This window comes from Ptychodera flava, chromosome 1 (assembly GCF_041260155.1).
Source record: "Ptychodera flava strain L36383 chromosome 1, AS_Pfla_20210202, whole genome shotgun sequence".
NCBI lineage: Eukaryota > Metazoa > Hemichordata > Enteropneusta > Ptychoderidae > Ptychodera > Ptychodera flava.
In genome coordinates, this window is record NC_091928.1 from 46376186 (window position 1) to 46396991 (window position 20806).

The 20806-nt window shown below is 38.1% G+C and overlaps 1 protein-coding gene across 1 annotated transcript; it reads left to right on the forward strand.

Annotated features, from left to right (window-relative positions):
• Positions 1–275: 275 nt before the first annotated feature.
• On the forward strand, positions 276–20305 carry LOC139139224 (uncharacterized). Its single transcript, XM_070708068.1, has 5 exons — positions 276–358; positions 5134–5397; positions 17609–17806; positions 17962–18134; positions 19916–20305. Exons 2-3 carry the CDS (start codon positions 5134–5136, stop codon positions 17792–17794), a joined length of 450 nt encoding a protein of 149 aa, XP_070564169.1. The 5' UTR covers positions 276–358; the 3' UTR covers positions 17795–17806; positions 17962–18134; positions 19916–20305.
• Positions 20306–20806: the final 501 nt, after the last annotated feature.

Consider the following 20806-nt stretch of genomic DNA (forward strand, 5'->3'; position numbering starts at 1 on the left):
GCTGAGATTTTACGTCACATAATATCAACTCTAGCCTCATTTATGTAGCTGTGATTCAGTTAGTTCGTTCACTGTCAGGGACGGGGTGTTAGAGTATGCTATTGTATGCAGTATGGTATAAAGGTTGCGGTTACACGACAGTCCCTCGTGATAAAACTTTAGCAAGCCGACGTTATCGAGGTATCTCGACAACCTTTTTGTATCGAAATATTTGTAATGATAACCTTAAACTATTCAACCGGGACATGTTAATCATTTAAGGTACAAGTATATGATTCATGAGTTCGTGTAATTCAGTCAGTAACAGGTCTTTCTGATCGGTCGAGAAACGTTCACTCGAAAGCCGTCATTATAAAACGTAAGTATGAGCATTGTTCAATCGAAGATTATTTAGCAAAGGTACGAGACGTCTTCATGTAAATCAATAACGTGTCCAGTACCAGAGGTAGGTTGATACAATTATAAGATAGGCTACAGTGTCCGCCCTGCTTTTTACCTGCATTATCGTTAAGCTTATGATTGATAATGGACAGTCTAAAGTACAAAATGCCAATTAACATCCGAGCTAATTGAAACAAAAGAGATACAAACCTTATGGAAACGTTTTAATTAGTGGATAAAACATGACATGCAATCTGTATGGATAAGAATGTTGTAGATCAGACACTTGAGGTACATAAATGTGAAAAAAATCAAGTCATTGAGAGAAACACCTTGATTTCCTTAATTGGTATAGAGAAAGGTACACTTAGTTTTTAAGTGTAGCAGTTTACACTATTTTCCGCGACAGAGGGGAATATTTCTCCAAGCAGTAGTGACGCAGTACATATTAGCCTTGCTCGTTATGTCCCCTGGACAGCAGAGATCATATGATACATTCCTAAGGATAGGGTCAATATCGACAGCGCCATCCCAACCTTTACAACTTACCCTGACAGTAAATGTATTGCACAGTACCATCTGTTCAATGTTTCATTTTTGACTCACTTCCTCTAGAAACTTGATGTTTTCTACTGTTTAAAGCTCATGACTTACTGTCTGGATCAGAACATTAGACTACCAAACTATAATGTAAGTCATAATGTACACCATAATGTACATAGTGGTCAAAAGTTCCATAACGACAAACTCGATATGACAAACACAAACAGCATAGCACAGATAGACAACAAACAAGTACTGGTACAAAAAACAATATCAAATCCGTAGAAGAAAATATGAAATGACCTTCGGTAAAGACAACCGAGAAGTAAAGTCAGGTATTTCTAAATTGGTAAGATAGCTTTCAGTAATTACAGGGGGGAGGGAGTGGTGGGCCGGGGGAATTCGGTGCGCACCTGTCCTGTAAAATGTGGTTCTCCCCATCACCGTGTCTAAATTGTGATCCTCCGCCTGTTCGACATTCTAAAACTTGAACAACCTCCACCACTGCAGTATTCCCCCCGGGGATTTCTAAAACAGTATCAGCTAATTAACTTAACAATCGGTTAATTGGTTCATTTGTTATTAAGTTAAGGACAGAAATTACAGGGTCAAGGGCTGGCCTTTTTGGAAGGAGGGTCGAATATTTATCACGCAAGCATTTTTTTGAAGGGACATGATATTTCATGCATTTGCGGGAGATGTGGCTGATATGGTGCTTCACCCAAAAATATCAGATCATATTATATGGGAGCCTATCAGGCACTCTATTGACAATTCCCCCTAACAAAACAAGCTATATCTGTACATTTATATATGTTTGCATTTATAGACGTTTGATAATTCATTTTGATGTACTTGATTAGACTAGGGTGGTTACAAGTCAATTTGTGTGCCAGAAATTTGATTTTGGAATTTCACCGAAATGTTGATTCATTATACACGGTAGTCTATGAGGAAACTATGAATAATTTTTCCCATACTTAATCTGTGTATTTATAGACGTTTGATAATTGATATAAACTGAAAACCTGTCCTATATGTTTTTGTCTTGTCTTTCATCAGTTTTAACTATTAAAGGTGTTGAATGTAGGATGCCACGGCATATTCTTTGCTTGTGAAGTTTGTGAATAGCATGCATGCATTTAAAAGAATCCCCGTATTTTATGGGTGATTTCCTATTCAGGAAATATCACATTGACAATCGAAGGTTAGGCTGTGAAATCAGCTTCTGTTAAAAGTGCCCTTCCCCGAAGATATGTTTATAAAAAGTGACCTTCCCAAATGGACAGTTTTCTAAAAAGTAACCTCAATAGACCCTTTTCATAAGTCTAGCGCCCTCCTGTGGTCACTGTGAATTTGAAGTCAAAGCGAGGCCACTTGGGAAAACCCCAGATCGAAAACCCGAGGGTCCCAGTGCCAAGGGTTTTCCCCGGTAGCCTCGCTTTGACTTCAAATTTACAGTGGCCACAGGAGGACGCTAGACTTATGAAAAGGGTCTATGTCCCCCCCGGCCTACTCCCCTGTAATTACTGAAGGCTCCCTAGACACATTCAACCCTACATGTGGCATCCGCAATATATCAATCTGAAAGTCAATATATGAAATGGTCTTAATCTGCAGGAAAATGTCACCGATGCCATGAGTGATCATTTGTTTAAATGATCATACTTATTTGTCAGCTCATGACACCTGCCAAGATACATCATACTTATCTATCAGTTCACGATGCCAGCCAAAAAGCGTTTGAATGTAGAGACAAGCCTCTTCTTGAGTAACCCTGATTGACAGTCTTGTGAGAGAGATGAACTACATGCCCTAGCCTAATGAATAAGCTAGGAAATGTATACCTCATAGGTTGGTGAAAGAGAAAGTACCAAGATTGCAATGCCAATAATGAGCATGACGTTCAAAATAATATTAAACACATATAGGGCCACATAAAGTCAAGAGGCAAAGCAAAATCAGTTCAAAATCGGTATAATAATAGCGAAGGATATCGCTGATTTGTTTAACACGTTTTTTCAACCCATTTTTAAGAAACTTAGATAGTCAAACTGATATCTTCCCACGTTTTGATGGTGTCACTGACGAGGTCTTATGTAATATCAACGTGTACACAAATACTGTTCTTAAACATCTTAAATTACTTTACCCAAATAAGGCAGTTGGTCCTGATAATATCTTGGATATTTTACTTAAAATGTGCGCAGAACAGCTTGTCTACTACCCACTATCAGTTATCTTAACTAAATCTCTCAAGAGTGGGAAATTTCCAAGCCAGCTAAAGATGGCAAACGAAGTTCCAATTTTTAAAAGTGGTACCACTAAATGTGATGTATATGGACCTGTCTCAATTCTTTCACTTCTGGGTAAGATTTTTGAGAAGGCTATTTTTGATGATATTGTCATGATCTTCAAAATTGGCGCAAAGAAAATTAATATTTCACGCTGTAGATACATTAGCGTCCATGGACGCGATAAATCCCGCGCAATTCCCTATCGATTTGGACTCTAACAATGCCAGCGCCAGGAAATATCAGCACGGTGTCGACAACATAGTCTTACTCGTTTACACATATAAAAATTCACCCAGTAATTTATCTTTCTCATGGAGGTATTCTGTGTACTACCACCATGTTCATCGCGACAATATGTTCAATCATGTTAAACATCATATTTCTAATTCACAACATGGTTTTATTAAGCACAGATCAACCCAAACTAATCTTAAGTGTTATGTAGATTATTTTGTTGACTGCTTTGATAAGAAAACACAAGTTGAGAGTAGTCGCTGGTAATCATTTTTCTGGATGGGATGCAGTGTCTTCTGGTGTACCCCAGGGGTCATTACTTGGTCCTTTATTGTTTACTATTTAAATAATTGATTTACCAAGTAGTTGTGCTAATTCTAAATGTCTGTCAGATGATGCTAAAATTTTTAAACCCATACAAATTTGTCAGATTGTTTAGAACTTCAATATGAGATCAACAGATTGGAGGTTTTGTGTAGTGTGTGGAAACTTGATTTGAATGTCCAAAAGTGTTTGGCAATTTCTTTTACCAACAAGAAATCTGTTATTGATTTTAATCATTGTATTGCAGAGTCTTTCCTTAAAAGGGTAAACCAGGTCAAAGATTTAGGAGTCATTTTACAATCAAATATCAGCATGTCCAGTCACATATATTGTTTATAATGCTTTGAGTTTTCAAACAGCAATTCCAAGAATTTTAAAAAAGTTCGCACTTTTAGAACTCTATATCAGTCTTTTGTAAGAAGTCGTCTTGAATATTGTTCTGTTGTGTTGAGTCCGTGGCAAGAGTGCTACAAGCCAATTTTAGAGAGGGTCTAAAGAAAATTTGTAAATATCTGTGTTTTAAGACTCATATTTTATAACACACAGATTAATATGAAGCCCTTTGCTCTGTTTTTTAAGTTTCAACGTTACAACAACGGCGTTTTTGTCTCGACATGCTGTTTTACATAAAATGTGCAAATGGTATCTATAACTTGCCTAATGTCCTTTTTAAGCTTTGTTTTAATGTTCCGAGCAAAAGACTATCAACAGGTGCATGAGTTGTTTTTAACGAATTGTTAATTTCCCATCCAAATATTGATCTTTTCAGTAATCATGCTCAGTTTAAAATTGACATTAAACATTCAATTTTTTTGTAGTTTACCCACCTAATTTTATTTTCTTATGTTTTTCTTTAGGTTCACCTTATGTAGAGACCCTCCTTTCTCTATGTGACTTGTTCTGTGACTGTATTTGTCTGTAATTGTAGTTTTGTGTTTTGAGTTTAGTTTTGAAACCTGTAAGTGTGACTACATCCCGCACGTTTTCCCAATAAATAAATAAATAAATAAATAAATAAATAAATAAATAAATAAATAAATAAATAAATAAATAAATAAATAAATAAATAAATAAATAAAAAGATAAATACGGTACGGAATTATTCACTTTTTAGTTATGAAGAATATTTTAGTTGCTTCTACTTGTCTCTCTTACGCTTATTATTTTTCCAGGGTCTCCTTGCATTATTGCTGACTGCTGTTTTCAAGGACGCTCAAAATGCTGCGAATTGACAATTTCTACACCTGCGATTGAATGAAAGTATATTTATCAAACAAATAAACAAAAAACAACAGCAAGGAAACAATGCATGCAGGGTGTTTTTGATTGTAATAACATTTTTGCCGATTCACAGATGGCGTCGTTTATTGAAGACAGAGATTTGGTAATGAGCATACTAGCTCGCTTCAAGGAATTGATGGAAGACGAATCCACTAAGCAGAAATACGACCAAAGAATGGACCCGAACAAGGCTGACCCGACAAAACTGATCGCCATAGTGACTGGTATCACGGACGAATGCGCGGTCATGGCACTGAGCGATCATGGGGTCGATCCTGAAAAACTTACAGGTAGACTGACCTCTCTTGTGATGAAACATTACGGCAATGATAAAGAGGTGAGGTTTGGTGCAGTTTAACAACATTATAGATCTCCTAGTGTCATAATCTGCAAACTGACTCGAAAAGTAACATGTCAAGCTCTCGATATGTAAGCGTTCTTGGACGCGAAAGATCCAGCCGCAATTCCACTGGATTTGGACTATAATAACACTGGCCCCACGAACTACCAGGACAGAATGAAAAATACGGAATGTCTAACTAATTTACATAGCATATGCCACAAACACGACAGTCTGTATATAAGTCGAGTTGCAACTAACACTATACATATATTTCGAAAGTTACTATCCTGAATCAAAAACAAGTCTAAATATAAAGTTTTCCAGCCTGTCTAAATCGAAAAACGAGTCCATATATGCCTTATAATTGTAAATCTGTATCGCAAATGAGTCTATATGAATATATTTAAGTCTGTGTCTATGGTCGAAAACGAGCCTAAATATATTGAATTGAAACGTCTGTGTGTGCATTTCCCAGTCTTGTCTTTGTTAGAGCGGGTCAGTGTTCATTTATCAGTCCTAGCTCTGATCGAAAACGAGTTACACATTTTTTAGCCGGTCAATATATGAAACGGAAATAAAACAAGTCATTTGGAAAGAGCAGCACGCGCATACATACGTCTACACATAATTACAGACAATTATAGACAAATCATTGAGTTACTCTAACATAAGCAAGCGATGTAATCTTTGTATATCAGAAAAGGTGCACATTATCAATGCTGACAAATCTACGCTGGTAAACAAACGCACTGAGTTGGTTTCAAAATGTCGACACCAAAACAAATATCATTTAACAAATCTTAACACAACCTACAAATAGAATGGTACGTGCCAAACATATAAATGAGAGTGTAAAGCTAAGAATATTTTCACTTCTGTCTGAAGATTGCAGGATGCATGAAACTTAGGTGACGAATATTTTTGTACACTTGCGTCTGTATGCTAATGACTTTCTTCGTACAGTTAAGTTTCGGTATCAGAGGACGCAGTCCAATAACTCTGAGGGGGAGTACAATAACTTTAGGTGTTATTGGACGCTATTCGATCTTCGACCTCAAAACACCTTTACGTCAAGGCCGGGAAAAAAGACAGATGATTTTAAATTTTTAACAAAAATATATTTGTAAACATTCAATACTTGACGAAATTAATAGCAGTCAATCCAAAACCTGTCAATTTGATTGTTATTACTGTATGCTACTGACCTACAATGTCCACCACGTTCACTGGGCTGATGTGCTGCGTCTGGGAAGTTGATATCCAATTGGGTGGCTGAATCTTACCGTTATAATAATACAAAACGACTCCCTGAGTTGCTGTGAATAGTTACAATCGACCAATCAGATATAACCTGCCGAGCATGCTGCACATCAACAGCGTTCACTGCGCTGCGCAGGTTGAAATTTCTTTCTGTCTGCCTAGCCGATGCGCTGAACGCGTTCCCTGTTTGCTCGAGATCGCTCAGAGCAGTGTTCGACGGTCACCCCCAAAACGCTTTAATTTTGTTTTTTTTCCCTGGTAAATGTGGACTAATAAAGGAATATTAATCAGGTTATTCACAAAATCCTGGGATTTATGTCCTCGTACATCGTACGCTTCGGTAATGTACGAGACCGCTGCACGATCTGATCTCCGCAAAATGTGGATAAAATCACTTTTCCATTGAGCAGTTGTGGTTTTCAAGTTTTGTTAATTATTGAACGTCTGTATATGCACAAGTATACCAAGTTTTTCATTGGAAAAAAAATTATTCTCAATTTTATCACTGAATCCCATGTATAGTTGATGAACATTTTTGGTGAAATTCTAAGGTCAAACTTTTTGTCCACGTGCCAGTTGTAACAACCCTATTTCATTTAAGTACATTTATGTAAATTATCAAATATCTATAAATGCATAGATATAGTTTTGCATTGAAAAAGTATTACATAGTTTTCTCATACATTACCATTACATACATTATCAACAGCTGATTTTTAATTAAATCCAAATATAAAAATTTTGTACACTCACGCTTGCGCAAAAATATTGCGATCCACCAGTAATTTCTGTCCAACCCCTTTGAGGGGTAATTTCAAAATTATAGCAGGTCAGAATGGGAAATCTGAGAATTAACACCTTGTGAGTTTGTAAGGAAGGTCATTTGAAAAAATGTAAGCTCTTTTTATTGGATTCTATCGCTCCATACCCCCCAGGTGTTGTGTGTGCAACTTTACTCAAGCAATTGGGGGGGGGGGGGGTCATGAAATTTTGTCATCTTGAAAGGGGGTCATCTATTTTTTGGTACTATGGGTAGGGGGGTTCACTTATTTTGACTGATGCGCAGGAAGAATTTGCCGGTCCACCCCGGCCATAATAACTGAACGCTCCCTTATATTTTCAACATATTTGCTTCATCCTTCGATAAAAACAATATTGGTCTATATAGAGATGACGGCTTGGGCGTAATAAAGAACTCCACTGGCAGGAAAGGAGACAGAATGAAAAAGGACTTATCAAAGACGTTCAATGACCTCGGCCTGAAAGTAACCATCGATGTAAACAGAAGTATCGTGAACTTCCTTGACGTAACTCTAAACTTGAGCAACGGCCAATACTATCCATACAGAAAACCTAACGACAACACGATATATGTCAATAAGAAATCCAACCACCCTCCCTCCATAATTAAACACATCCCCGATACAGTTGGAAAGCGCTTCTTCTCGATATCCAGCGATGAGAGTCTGTTCAACAAGGCATGCAGTGATATTTACAGTGGTGCCAGTGGGTATGATGACCAGTTAAATTACACACGTGTTGACAAGCCGACAAAGAAAACAAGAAGCAGGCAGCGTAGGATTACATGGTTCAACCCACCCTACAGTAAGAGTGTGAAAACCAACGTCGGAAAGGAATTCTTCCGTCTCCTTGAGAAACATTTCCCAAAGGATTGTAAATTACATAAAGTTCTCAACAGAAATACAGTCAAATTAAGCTACAGCTGCATGCAGAACATGGACAGTATTATGAAATCACACAACAAACGAGTCACCCGGCGCAATGATAAAAAACTCACTGACGTATGTAAATGTCGCATCAAGACCAATTGCCCTCTCCAGGGGGCTTGCCAGTCTAAATTTATAATCTATAAAAGTACTGTTATACAAGCGATGCCAATGAGGCGAAATATTACATCGGTCTAACTGACAATACATTCATGTCCAATCTTTCCGAAGTGAGGCATACGCCAACAGCAAAGAATTATCAAAATATGTCTGTAACTTGAAATCTCAGGACAAATCATTTAATATATCATGGTCAATCCTATCGAAAGCAAGTAGTTACTCAAATGTCTCAAAGAAATGCAACCTTTGTCTTACAGAGAAACTATTCTTAATCAATGCAGATAAGTCCAGCCTTTTTAAACAAGCGTTCCGAGTTGGTCTCCAAGTGCCGACACGAAAACAAATTTTACTTGTCAAATTTCAATCAAACCCACCACACCAAATGGTTTGACCCAACTTGGTACTTATATGTAAGCACCTGAAGCAAGTTTCATACAAAAATCTACCTATCTGACGATCGCGTGTATGCGTGAAACTCGAGTAATAGGTACCAAACATACTTGATGTGTTCTCATATTTATTGTGTGTGTGTATGTATATAACCACGATTATAGAAAGATAATCGGATTTATATACATGCAGTTGTAGTTTTCATATTTTCAAGGGTAGACTGCCCTCTACGGCAAATAGAGTTCCATTCATTAGTGCCTTAGAGGGGGGTCACAACATTGACCTGCCTCTTTTCGATCACACCGCCAAACAAGCAGCTGGCAGTTTGGTTTTTCCAACAATTTTATCAACTACGGTGGCCCAAAACTACCTGTTCTCCGCATTCAAAGTCTGCGTCGCAATCAAATGTTTTTCTCTCACATATGTCTCTGCATTCAAAGTCTGCGTCGCAATCAAATGTTTTTCTCTCACATATGTCTCTGCATTCAAAGTCTGCGTCGCAATCAATTGTTTTTCTCTCACATATGTCTCCGCATTCAAAGTCTGCGTCGCAATCAAATGTTTTTTTCTTACATAAGCTTATGTCTCCGCATTCAAAGTCTGCGTCGCAATCAATTGTTTTTCTCTCACATATGTCTCCGCATTCAAAGTCTGCGTCGCAATCAAATGTTTTTCTCTCACATATATCTCCGCATTCAAAGTCTGCGTCGCAATCAAATGTTTTTCTCTCACATAAGCTTATGTCTTCGCATTCAAAGTCTGCGTCGCAATCAAATGTTTTTCTCTCACATATGTCTCCGCATTCAAAGTCTGCGTCGCAATCAAATGTTTTTCTCTCACATATGTCTCCGCATTCCAAGTCTGCGTCGCATTCAATTGTTTTTCTCTCACATATGTCTCCGAGGTATGCCTCAGTGTACGTTATTCCGCGAAGCATAATTTCTATCGAACAGCGCTCTCAGACGGTCGCTATTGACAACGACGAACATTGTATCAAGTTATTTTCAATAGATTATCGATCGAAAATTTGTTTGGACGCCGCTTGTGCCCGGCGCCCGTGTGTTGAGGTCACGTCATAAACATTTCCACAATAACCCATATATTGACTTATACACTTAAATATCAACATTGAAGGTATCCGTTGGTTTCCTGTACTGAAATTAAATCGACGACAATTTTTTAGTTTTGGTGATACTTTTACGTACGTTTCGGCACATTTTGGCGCACCTCGGCGTAGTTTGGCGCATTGTGAACGGGGGACTACACGTGAGTGAGCGAGACAACAATGTATCAATTTCGGACAAAAGGATATCGATCGATAACGTTCACTGCACGATTACAGTGGAGACCTACGCCCGTTCGCCTCTGTTCTGTGTTATTCTTGCAGTTTACTGGGATTTTCATAGTTAATATTCGCCAAAATTTGGTATAAATTACAACAACCTGACTGGTATTTGGTCTGTATAATTTAAGAGACGCTAACCGATTAAAATGGGTCAATATTAGACCCTGATTCTGCATATGCAAACGCTGTAAGATCGCCATTTTATTGAGGGCAAGAGCAAAAATTCAGCGATCGGAAAAATAAAATGCAACTAAAACAAGTTTCGTCGAGAAATTCAAAAAACTAAAACGACAGCAATTTTGTATATATATCAAGGAAACACCGTGCCACTTTTCACTATAATTGGTTCAGAATTGAGAAATTTGAACGAGCGATAGTTGTACGGTCTGTTCTGTACATTAAACGCAATTGTTTTCTATGGGAAATCGAGCAGAGTAGACACATCGTAAAATGAAAAATACATCTGAAAAAAACCGTTGGTTTAACTTTTTCATTTCGCTGTTATTTTTTATAATATTTGGTATGACACATATCATGAAGGGTAACTAAAACTCTATGGTTTTATTTTTTTTAGTTTCCCTCTTTTTTATGAAATGACGAGTTGAAGATCGTTTTGCTGTTGACTGTGTTTTTACTTGATTTTGCATATGTCTCTTATCGCTTACGTATTTTTGGAATTCCCTTGTGAAATTCTTCCCAAAATATTATAATTGTAAGGGCAGCATATACGGGAAATAGGACCTGTTGCTCTTTCATTAATATTTAGATGTGCAGCAAGGAAATACGGCGAAATTTTCAACATGACGCGGGAGGTGAAATTGACTCTCCGAACGCGCACTCCACGTATGTGTGGCAAAAATTCGGGACGCTATATACCGTACAAAATGGGGCGCCTTTGGGCCGTAGTGCACTACCCAATATATGGGTTATTGTGGAAATGTTTATGACGTGACCTCAACACACGAGCGCCCGGCCCGTCCAAACAAATTTTCGATCGATAATCTATTGAAAATAACTTGATACAATGTTCGTCGTTGTCAATAGCGACCGTCTGAGAGCGCTGTTCGATAGAAATTATGCTTCGCGGAATAACGTACACTGAGGCATACCTCGGAGACATATGTGAGAGAAAAACAATTGAATGCGACGCAGACTTGGAATGCGGAGACATATGTGAGAGAAAAACATTTGATTGCGACGCAGACTTTGAATGCGGAGACATATGTGAGAGAAAAACATTTGATTGCGACGCAGACTTTGAATGCGGAGACATAAGCTTATGTGAGAGAAAAACATTTGATTGCGACGCAGACTTTGAATGCGGAGACATATGTGAGAGAAAAACAATTGAATGCGACGCAGACTTTGAATGCGGAGACATATGTGAGAGAAAAACATTTGATTGCGACGCAGACTTTGAATGCGGAGATATATGTGAGAGAAAAACATTTGATTGCGACGCAGACTTTGAATGCGGAGATATATGTGAGAGAAAAACATTTGATTGCGACGCAGACTTTGAATGCGGAGACGTGTGAGAGAAAAACATTTGATTGCGACGCAGACTTTGAATGCGGAGACATATGTGAGAGAAAAACATTTGATTGCGACGCAGACTTTGAATGCGGAGACATATGTGAGAGAAAACTTTTGATTGCGACGCAGACTTTGAATGCGGAGACATATGTGAGAGAAAAACATTTGATTGCGACGCAGACTTTGAATGCAGAGACATATGTGAGAGAAAAACATTTGATTGCGACGCAGACTTTGAATGCGGAGAACAGGTAGTTTTGGGCCACCGTAATCAACAATTTTATCATTGTCCACTCTAATTTGAGCGTGTTGTTGTGCAGTACTGCCAGTAGTGTCGGTGTTATCAGTTTCCGTACATTCGTTTACACTTTTCAGCCTTGCGTACATGCATATTGGGCTTATTTCAGTTGTTTTTGTTGCCACTCACATTGACATATCTCGTCATGACAGAGTGGTTTTACTATCATGTATTAATTTTGGTTGTATATACCTTATTACGTATTACTTATGTATGCATTTTTATTTGCATAGTTTTAATTACCCAATGAAGGTATATTCCCTTTTTACAGCATGATTAGTGCAATATCTTACCCGGTAACCATTTTGGTGGCCATTTGCACTAGTGCTGTTTTTGTACCCTCTCATACCTTGTCAGGGGAGAGTGGTTTACCAATATTATTGGTTGGATTTACCTTCTGTTTCAAGGGTTGATTTAATTTGTAGCCACGTGCACTGTTTAATTTATGCAGTGGTTATTTTAATTTCTTTGTACTTAAATTAATGTGTTACCAGGGTGAAGGGTTTACAATTTTTACATTTTATTATGCAGTTCAAGCGTTCGTTATTTTATTTTTCTTCCCTATGCTGGCATGACTATTCTTATCATTAGCCAATAGGGCCAAAGGTCTAGTCCACTTTACTTGCTGTTAGTATTTCTCTTTATCAACAGCATGCCACCGAAGCGAAAAGCATCGGCCACCAGAGCAGCTACAGCTTAACGCAAGGTTACATGAACAACAACAGAGCATCGGTCAATCCTCCACATGCAGCTGAGCCTATTCAAGAAATCCTACAAGTTCCCAGTACCAGTCAACATAGCGAACAACTTGTTGCTGCAGTTTGAACGCCTAGTGTCACTTCTTGGACTCACACCGATACCAGTGCATTAGCAGCCATTATGTCGCGAACAGTCATCCAGGGTTTAAAGGATGTTGGCCTTTTCACCTCTGCAAGCCCAGCCACAGCTACTACATCTCCAGCTGTAGCCCAATCAGTTAACAATGACATTACCAGTCAGGGGGTTTAGTTTCTAGGCAACTGGCATCCCCTCACAGTTTCTACCAATCAGTTGAAGGTGGAAGTGAGCAGGCTTCTGCTGCAAGCCCTTAACTGTCTGTTCATCTAGGAAAACATACCAACGTGCATGGAGACTTTTTATACAGTTCATAAGCAGCCAATTTGGGGTGCATTGTCCATCACTACCACTCTCAGACGTGCATGGAGACTTTTTATACAGTTCACAGGCAGCCACTTTGGGGTCATTGCCATTGTCCATCACTACCACTCTCAGACACGGCTATTGCATTGTTTATTGGTTACCTTTCCAGACAGCACCTAGTCCCATCCACTGTGTCAACTTACTTGTCAGGCATAAGCTATGTTCATAAACTTGCAGGTTTTTCAGACCTAACCAATTCTTTTATGGTACACAAACTGGTTCATTTATATCGCACATTAGAACATAAACTGGGTACTCATCTCCTATCACACGCGATATTTTGCATTGTCCAGTTAAGACCATTCCAGATGTTATTACATCAGCTTATCAGTGTTGTTTATTCAGAGCAATGTTTCTAACAGCCTTCTATGGTTTTCCTCATGATTGGGGAAATCACCACTAAGAATAAGCACGATATAGGTGGTGTCATTCGGTTCAATATGTTGCAGTTTCGGGAACTTCAGGTGAACCTCAGTCAATGATATTAACTCTTTTCAATTTTAAGCATAGCAGGCCGGGCACAGCATTTGTTATTTCATTTCAGAAGATTGATGTGGCTGACATTTGCCATGTACAGGCTATGTGTGGAACTTTGCCCTTTTAGGGGAGTGGAGCCTGGCCCACTTTTCTGCTTCCCAGGGGCGTTGGACATAGGACGTTGTGATTTCACTGCACATCTTTAGTACATAGATTACTCTATATGTTATACATTTGCACATTGAATTTTGTTTGTATCCGGTCTAAAATGGCTGTGTGGCAGCCATTTTGTGTCTTGTATTTGATGACTGTGCATTCGTTCATGTAAATCTCTCATCGATGCCGGGCGCGATTGCATTGAAAGTTAGTACATTTTTTTTTTTCCTTTTCACATATATATGCACGCCGTTTTTTGTAATGATTTAATCAAAAATGGCTTTGTGACAGCCGTTTTCTTTCCTGTATTCGATATCCATCCACAGGGTCCCCAGGTATAATCCACAGGGGCTCAAGGATGAAATTAATATTAGTGCTGTGTCCATGCATAGGGGCTCATGAGTGCAGATATCTGAGATATGCCTGTGCCAATTCTTTTTATACTTGGTACTGGGATACTACACTGTAGCATACATATGCATGTCAATTTATACTGGTGTGGCATGCATAATTAGTGCTAATTTGCATAATTCTGGATGAGAGCACTCTTTTTGGTACAACTGTGCCAAATTTGATGAAACTTTGTGCAGGTGATTTTCACACAGAGTTCTAATATCAGTCAACGACATATGTCAGTATTACATCAATTAATTGGTATTTTGCATATTTGATGAATTTTGCAATTAGGGTGATGTCTAGAATATACGGTGATGTCCAGAATTTACTGCAGCAGATTTAATGAAACAAATGGTCAAAATCTTTAGCACATAGCCTACAATAGTGTACAAAGATACTTAGCAGTATCATGTTAATTAATTGCTAATTTGCATATTTTGTTCCTTTTCCTTATTAGTGGGCTATCTCCAGAAATACTTTTAAATTTATGAAATCTGGAGCAGATGTTGATCCGTCAGCATCATAATACTTTGTGAACACATTAAGGAGTTTCATTTCTTTTTACATATTTAATGAACTTTCATAATTATTGTCATATGTCTAATAATGCTGTATCAGTGGTCAAATACCGTGCAAAGATATGTAGCAGTTTCTTATCAATTAATTGCTTATTTGCATATTTAATGGATTTTGGTAATTAGGCTGATATATCAAGAAATAGTTCATCAAATTTCATTAAACTTGGTACAGATGTTGAGCTCAAATTGCTTTAACAGTGAAAAAGACATTTATCAGTGTCAAGTTAATCAATTGGTGATTGTATATGTAATGAACTTTCCTAATTCTAGTGATATATCCACAAATACTGCGTTAATAAACTTGGTACAGATTTTGATCTCATAGTGTTGTTAATACAGTTCATTGGCGCTTAGTGGTATCATACATATATATAAATTAATGGGTAGTTTGCATTTACATAATGGATTTTGTTTTTAGGGTGAATGTCCAAAGTACTGCATCAAACTTTATGAAATGTGGTACCGGTGATAATCTGTCAGTGTTAGTATAGGATGCAAAAATGTTTGGCAGCATCCTGTTGATTAGATACTATTTGATTCATTTAAATGACCATTATTAGTATGGCAGCTTACAGTAGTCCTCTCAGAGGACTTATAATCAACCTTTTCCTGCCAGACAGTATCAATTCCCCATCAGCCAAGTCAGTATAAAGGGGTTTTGAGCCAAAACACGACGTTTTTTCACTCACTTGGCTTGGTCTGTTATAGCATCTTTAGTCAAATAAAAATAAATAAATAAATAAATAAATAAATAGCATCTTTAGTCAAATAAAAATAAATAAATAAATAAAATAAATAATAAAATAAATAAAATAATTAAGTTTCATCAAGTTAACAGTATTTTTCTTTTCAACAGCCTTCAAATGTACAGTATTATTTAAAATACACCATATGGAATATGTATTTCATTAATTTTAACCATCTTGACCTGGTGTTGAAATATGGACTTGACAGGAAGGGAGGTACCTATTAACATGAGGGGATTATGTCATTGTCAATGACTTGTTGAACAGAAAAAGGGAAATTGGTGCTCTGCACTCATATATAGGACAGGCATGGGCCGCTATATATGGGTGCCATTCCTGGTTTGATCCTTCCTCATTTCTACATAAGCGAGATGGGGGCCACCATACTTAGATTTTTAGCATTGTTGTTTACCAAAATAGTTACGTCTTCTTTAATTGCGTTAACCAGTTTTGTAATTTCATCAGGTTTTACCTTCGCTTCTGGTCATTTTGGGTGGGGCGGCCACACGATGTGTGGCTTGTGGCGTTTTTGAGGCCCACACCTTTGTGGTAGATTAATATGTGCCTTTTCTCCAGTGTTTTACTGTTGTGTAAATTTTTCCTCGCCAGTTGACCTTTGACCTGTGACCTCCATTGTTGGGGTTGTTCTGTAGTTTTCTCTCAAATCTAGGAAACTGGCGAGGAATTTTTCTTGCTTTCTCATTTTTCATATTTCATTAAAACGTCAAGGATACTTGGCCTTTCGCTCCATCTCATCATTGTTTTGGTGATTATTTATCTCCCACAAACAGAGCAAAATGACCAGAAGTGGTTTAGTTTAAATGCAGGGATATAAAACCACGATTATAGAAAGATAATCGGATTTATATACATGCAGTTGTAGTTTTCATATTTTCAAGGGTAGACTGCCCTCTACGGCAAATAGAGTTCCATTCATTAGTGCCTAAGGGGGGGGGGGGGGGGTCACAACATTGACCTGCCTCTTTTCGATCACACCGCCAAACAAGCAGCTGGCAGTTTGGTTTTTCCAACAATTTTATCCTCCGGCCTCCACCCCTCCAACCTCCATTGCTAGTCATAGGTTGGTGTTGGCGTTTTTGAGGCCCACACCTTTGTGGTAGATTAATATGTGCCTTTTCTCCAGTGTTTTACTGTTGTGTAAATTTTTCCTCGCCAGTTGACCTTTGACCTGTGACCTCCATTGTTTGGGGTTGTTCTGTAGTTTTCTCTCAAATCTAGGAAACTGGCGAGGAATTTTTCTTGCTTTCTCATTTTTCATATTTCATTAAAACGTCAAGGATACTTGGCCTTTCGCTCCATCTCATCATGTTTTGGTGATTATTATCTCCCACAAACAGAACAAAATGACCAGAAGTGGTTTAGTTTAAACGCAGGGATATAAATATATATATATATTATATATATATATATATATATATATATATATATATATATATATATATATACACACATACACACACACTATGGTAATATGTCATATGTCAGTGTACATTTTCAATCTGTCATATCTCTAAAATAAGCGTTACTGTAAATAAATTGACATTCGGTCCCTCGTAATTGTGGATACTACTTCCGTGCATGTTCTATCGCATTTTAAGCACTTGTCATATTGAGCGGTTATCACCTTCTTAATTTGGTCGTGATGTGGGTCTGAAACAATAAAATTGTAGCGTTTTGTGCATGGGCAAATGGTAATTTGTACTTTTGTATCTCTTTAGCCATGATACTGTATAGAAAAGACAGTCACGGAGGCAGAGTCACTCGCAGACAAATTGACGGACCCACTTTCTCAATTTAGGGATTCTCTGATGTATCAGCGGCGTAGCCACACTGCCTTCGCACGCATAACTAGGATCTATGGCAAATTTATGGATGTACAGACCCCAGGAAGGTCTTAAGGATCCACACATATCGGACATAATCTTTCCTCACATGCACTTTCAATTTTGTTTCAGGTCTTGGAATTGATGTCATTCATGGCACAAAAGGGGGCAAGGAGTTGGATAGGCAACTTGAAAGTCGGCGATACCAGGCCAGACGTTGACCTTGTTGCGATAGAGACAAAAGAAAAGATATCCTTGTCTGATCTGCACATCAACAAAGAACGCCCCCTTGTGATAGTATCAGGATCGATCTCCTGACCTCCGGTGATGGTAAGATTTCAACAACCCTCGTTTCAGTGTAGATTCCTATTCTCACTAATGCAGTGGCACAATTTGTAGAACACGTCAAAGGTACCTATCTTGTATTTTCTGTCATGCAATACCGTAGAGTTTCTGTTCTTTCGTTTTTTAATTATGTTTTTCAGGCCATTGTTCACAGTGGCGCCCTGTCTTCCCTGCACCGTGACTACAAAGATTTAGCCGAGTTTCTCTACATCTACGTACTCGAAGCTCATCCACGCGACGGCTGGACGCTGGGGATGCACTTCAGTTCCCACGACAGCCACAGAAATCTGGATGAGAGAATTTCTGCTACAAGGTTTGTAAGGGTTGTCAATTTGTTGTCAGAGCTTGTGATTGCACTGCAATATGTTTTTACTCAATAGACCTGGCTTATCAATGAAGCAGATTTTCAATTCACGGATAGAAAAACACAGCAAAATATCTTGATTGAGTGACATAACCGTCGACCTCTTGAAAATAAGCAAACATTGTCTACACGTACAAATGTACAAAGCACGTGCGAATAATATTACATAAAAAATAGTACGCGCCTCAAAACTTTAACTCAATCTTTTCATTACAGTTGTAGAGTGCGCCTCCAGACAGATAGTCGGACTCTCAAAGTTTTACAATACTTTTTTGGTTTTTACTAGACTACGCATGACGGCTTTAACAAACACAGATTTAGACGTGGACAGATTTGACTATCAGAGCCAAAAGTTACAACTGGCCACACGTCGATTAGTATTTATAAGATTGCTTTACCTCTCTGCTATCACTCTAATGTAACCGAAAAGTCAAAGGTTGGATTTTTGTTAGATTGTTAACCCCATGCCTTTTAGCTGACAACATTTTCTAAATGAACTTGAAATCGTTTTGAAATATTTATTTAAAAGATTGGATTTTACTTTACCAAGCAAATTAAATTGCATCGTAAGTCCGCGTTGCAGGCCACGAGGTGAACAGCGTGTTAGCAAAAGTTATAATCAAGTTCATTTGGCGCTACTGTAACTGTGAGAGAAATGGTACAGTGAAAACTCCAAACTTAGGTCTTTTTATTTACCCTTTCGCCAGCATTATGATTTTTCCTATTCTGCAATGTGAATACAAAACGACACAATAAAAACCAACTCAAAAACATCTGCTTTGGGGGAATTTCCAAGACATTCATCTTGGCGACCGAGCATGGCGGTGCCTTCCCTGCGCAGACAAACGGAGCCCACGACAGCAAGTCAGTTCGTTGTTGTGTAAATTTTGCTCAGCTCATACTTCAAAGCAGTCAGTTTGCAATGGCGTATCAAACAAGACTTTCTAGTAGTGTAAATGCCTTTTTGTAGTTATAAGAAGTTATTTAGTGGCAATAGGATGTCAAACAATTAAACACTTGACTATTACTCAGTCATACAAATGGTTAGAACTGCTACTTTGACCAACCAGTAGGTACACGTTTCGGGAAAGGCGTCAAAATATTGAGCTGATATGACATTTGTGGAAGAACATCAAGAAAAGTAGAATTAGTGGATGTGTTATTATCCCAACCAGGCCAATTTATGTGTGGGGAAAAGTTGGAAAATTGTGTGGGCTCATTTTGAAGCTCATTTTTGTGAAAACCGAAAATTTTATATTCCCAGTAGAGGTAGCATAGGAAGGCGGCCATTTTGAATTTAAAATACCATTAAAGTTTCAAAGATTCCTTACGGAAAATTTGAGGAAAGGTTTAAGTATTACAAATTCAAGGCGCGTACTACCTGAAAAACTTTATCTTTCACAATCAAGAATAAAAGTTTGTGTCATCGTCTAAAGACTTTTGTAAGAGAAACAAATTTCCTAAAATTTAACGATGTGAGATTCAAGAAAAGCTAAAATACCATATGAAGTTTTTTTAACTGTATAACAAAAAAAAAATTGAATTTTGCTTTTTTGCAAACACAAGGTGGCACTGTCCATATACATCAGATCAGTTAAGTACTTTTAAAATTTCGCTTTACAAAAAACTGTCACGGTCATGAGGCGCATTTCACAAAAATAATAAGTGCTAACACACACCGTACCGTGCATTTTCAAAGAACATGATGGCTTTATCGACTTCATCTGCAGGCGACTGATCGCAGCCGATACGAAATTCCAAACGTTTACAACCGACACTGAAGATCTAAGTAAAGTCAGAATGGTCGTGGACACCATGGGAAACGTCTTCGCTGAAACCTACGCCGGGCAGCCCGATCGGGCCTTTGTTATTGAAGACAACAAAATGGCTTACATCGGTGAAACTATCGCAGAACAGTGTGAGAACCCTTACAAATTCATGACGGATCACCTTAGAGAGTGGCTGTCTGGTCGATTTTCCACAAAAAAGTAGATGTCAGGGAACGACAGTCAACAAACGTGACAAGTCTCTACAACCATATAAGTTTATTACCATAACCATAATGCTAAGTGCCAATTTTCATTTATACAGTACCAAAAATAAATTACTCTTCCACAGTCCATCATAGATTTTTAACAAAGTGAATCTTAATGAATAGTTTCGCCAGTCTGGGATTGTTATTTCTGGCGGTGTATTAAGGTATCACCCGCTGCACTGACTGAATCATTCACTCCTATCCTATCCAAGTCTCATCGAAAGCCTGGTGCTGGACAATCTTCCTTGGACGGTTTGGCGGATGTGAAATCACATATAGATATGTAGGCCAAAATAATTCTCACTTTATCAAAATATGACATTACCTTTACTGTCATTATAGAATTACAATCTGCCATCGATTCACCTGCACTGAAAGATTCGATTGTTTGAGGGCGCTTCAGAGCCTGGCTGCCATTGGGTCCGAGGACCTCTGGAGCGACCTGTTGATCTTTTCGTCTACAATGCGCAGAGCGTGGTCAAATCATGGTCGTCATGACGATACATCGTCAAAGTAAACACTATGTATCTGATAAAGTGCACCAATACTTCCACGTAGCTCTGTTCGTTTTATACTTATCTAATAA

Bases quoted from the DNA above. Each gene is read 5' to 3' on its own strand.
- LOC139139224 (XM_070708068.1), top strand. From the start codon at position 5,134: ATGGCGTCGTTTATTGAAGACAGAGATTTGGTAATGAGCATACTAGCT. The intron at 5,398-17,608 runs GTGAGGTTTGGT...ATTTTGTTTCAG, and splicing joins ATTACGGCAATGATAAAGAG to GTCTTGGAATTGATGTCATT.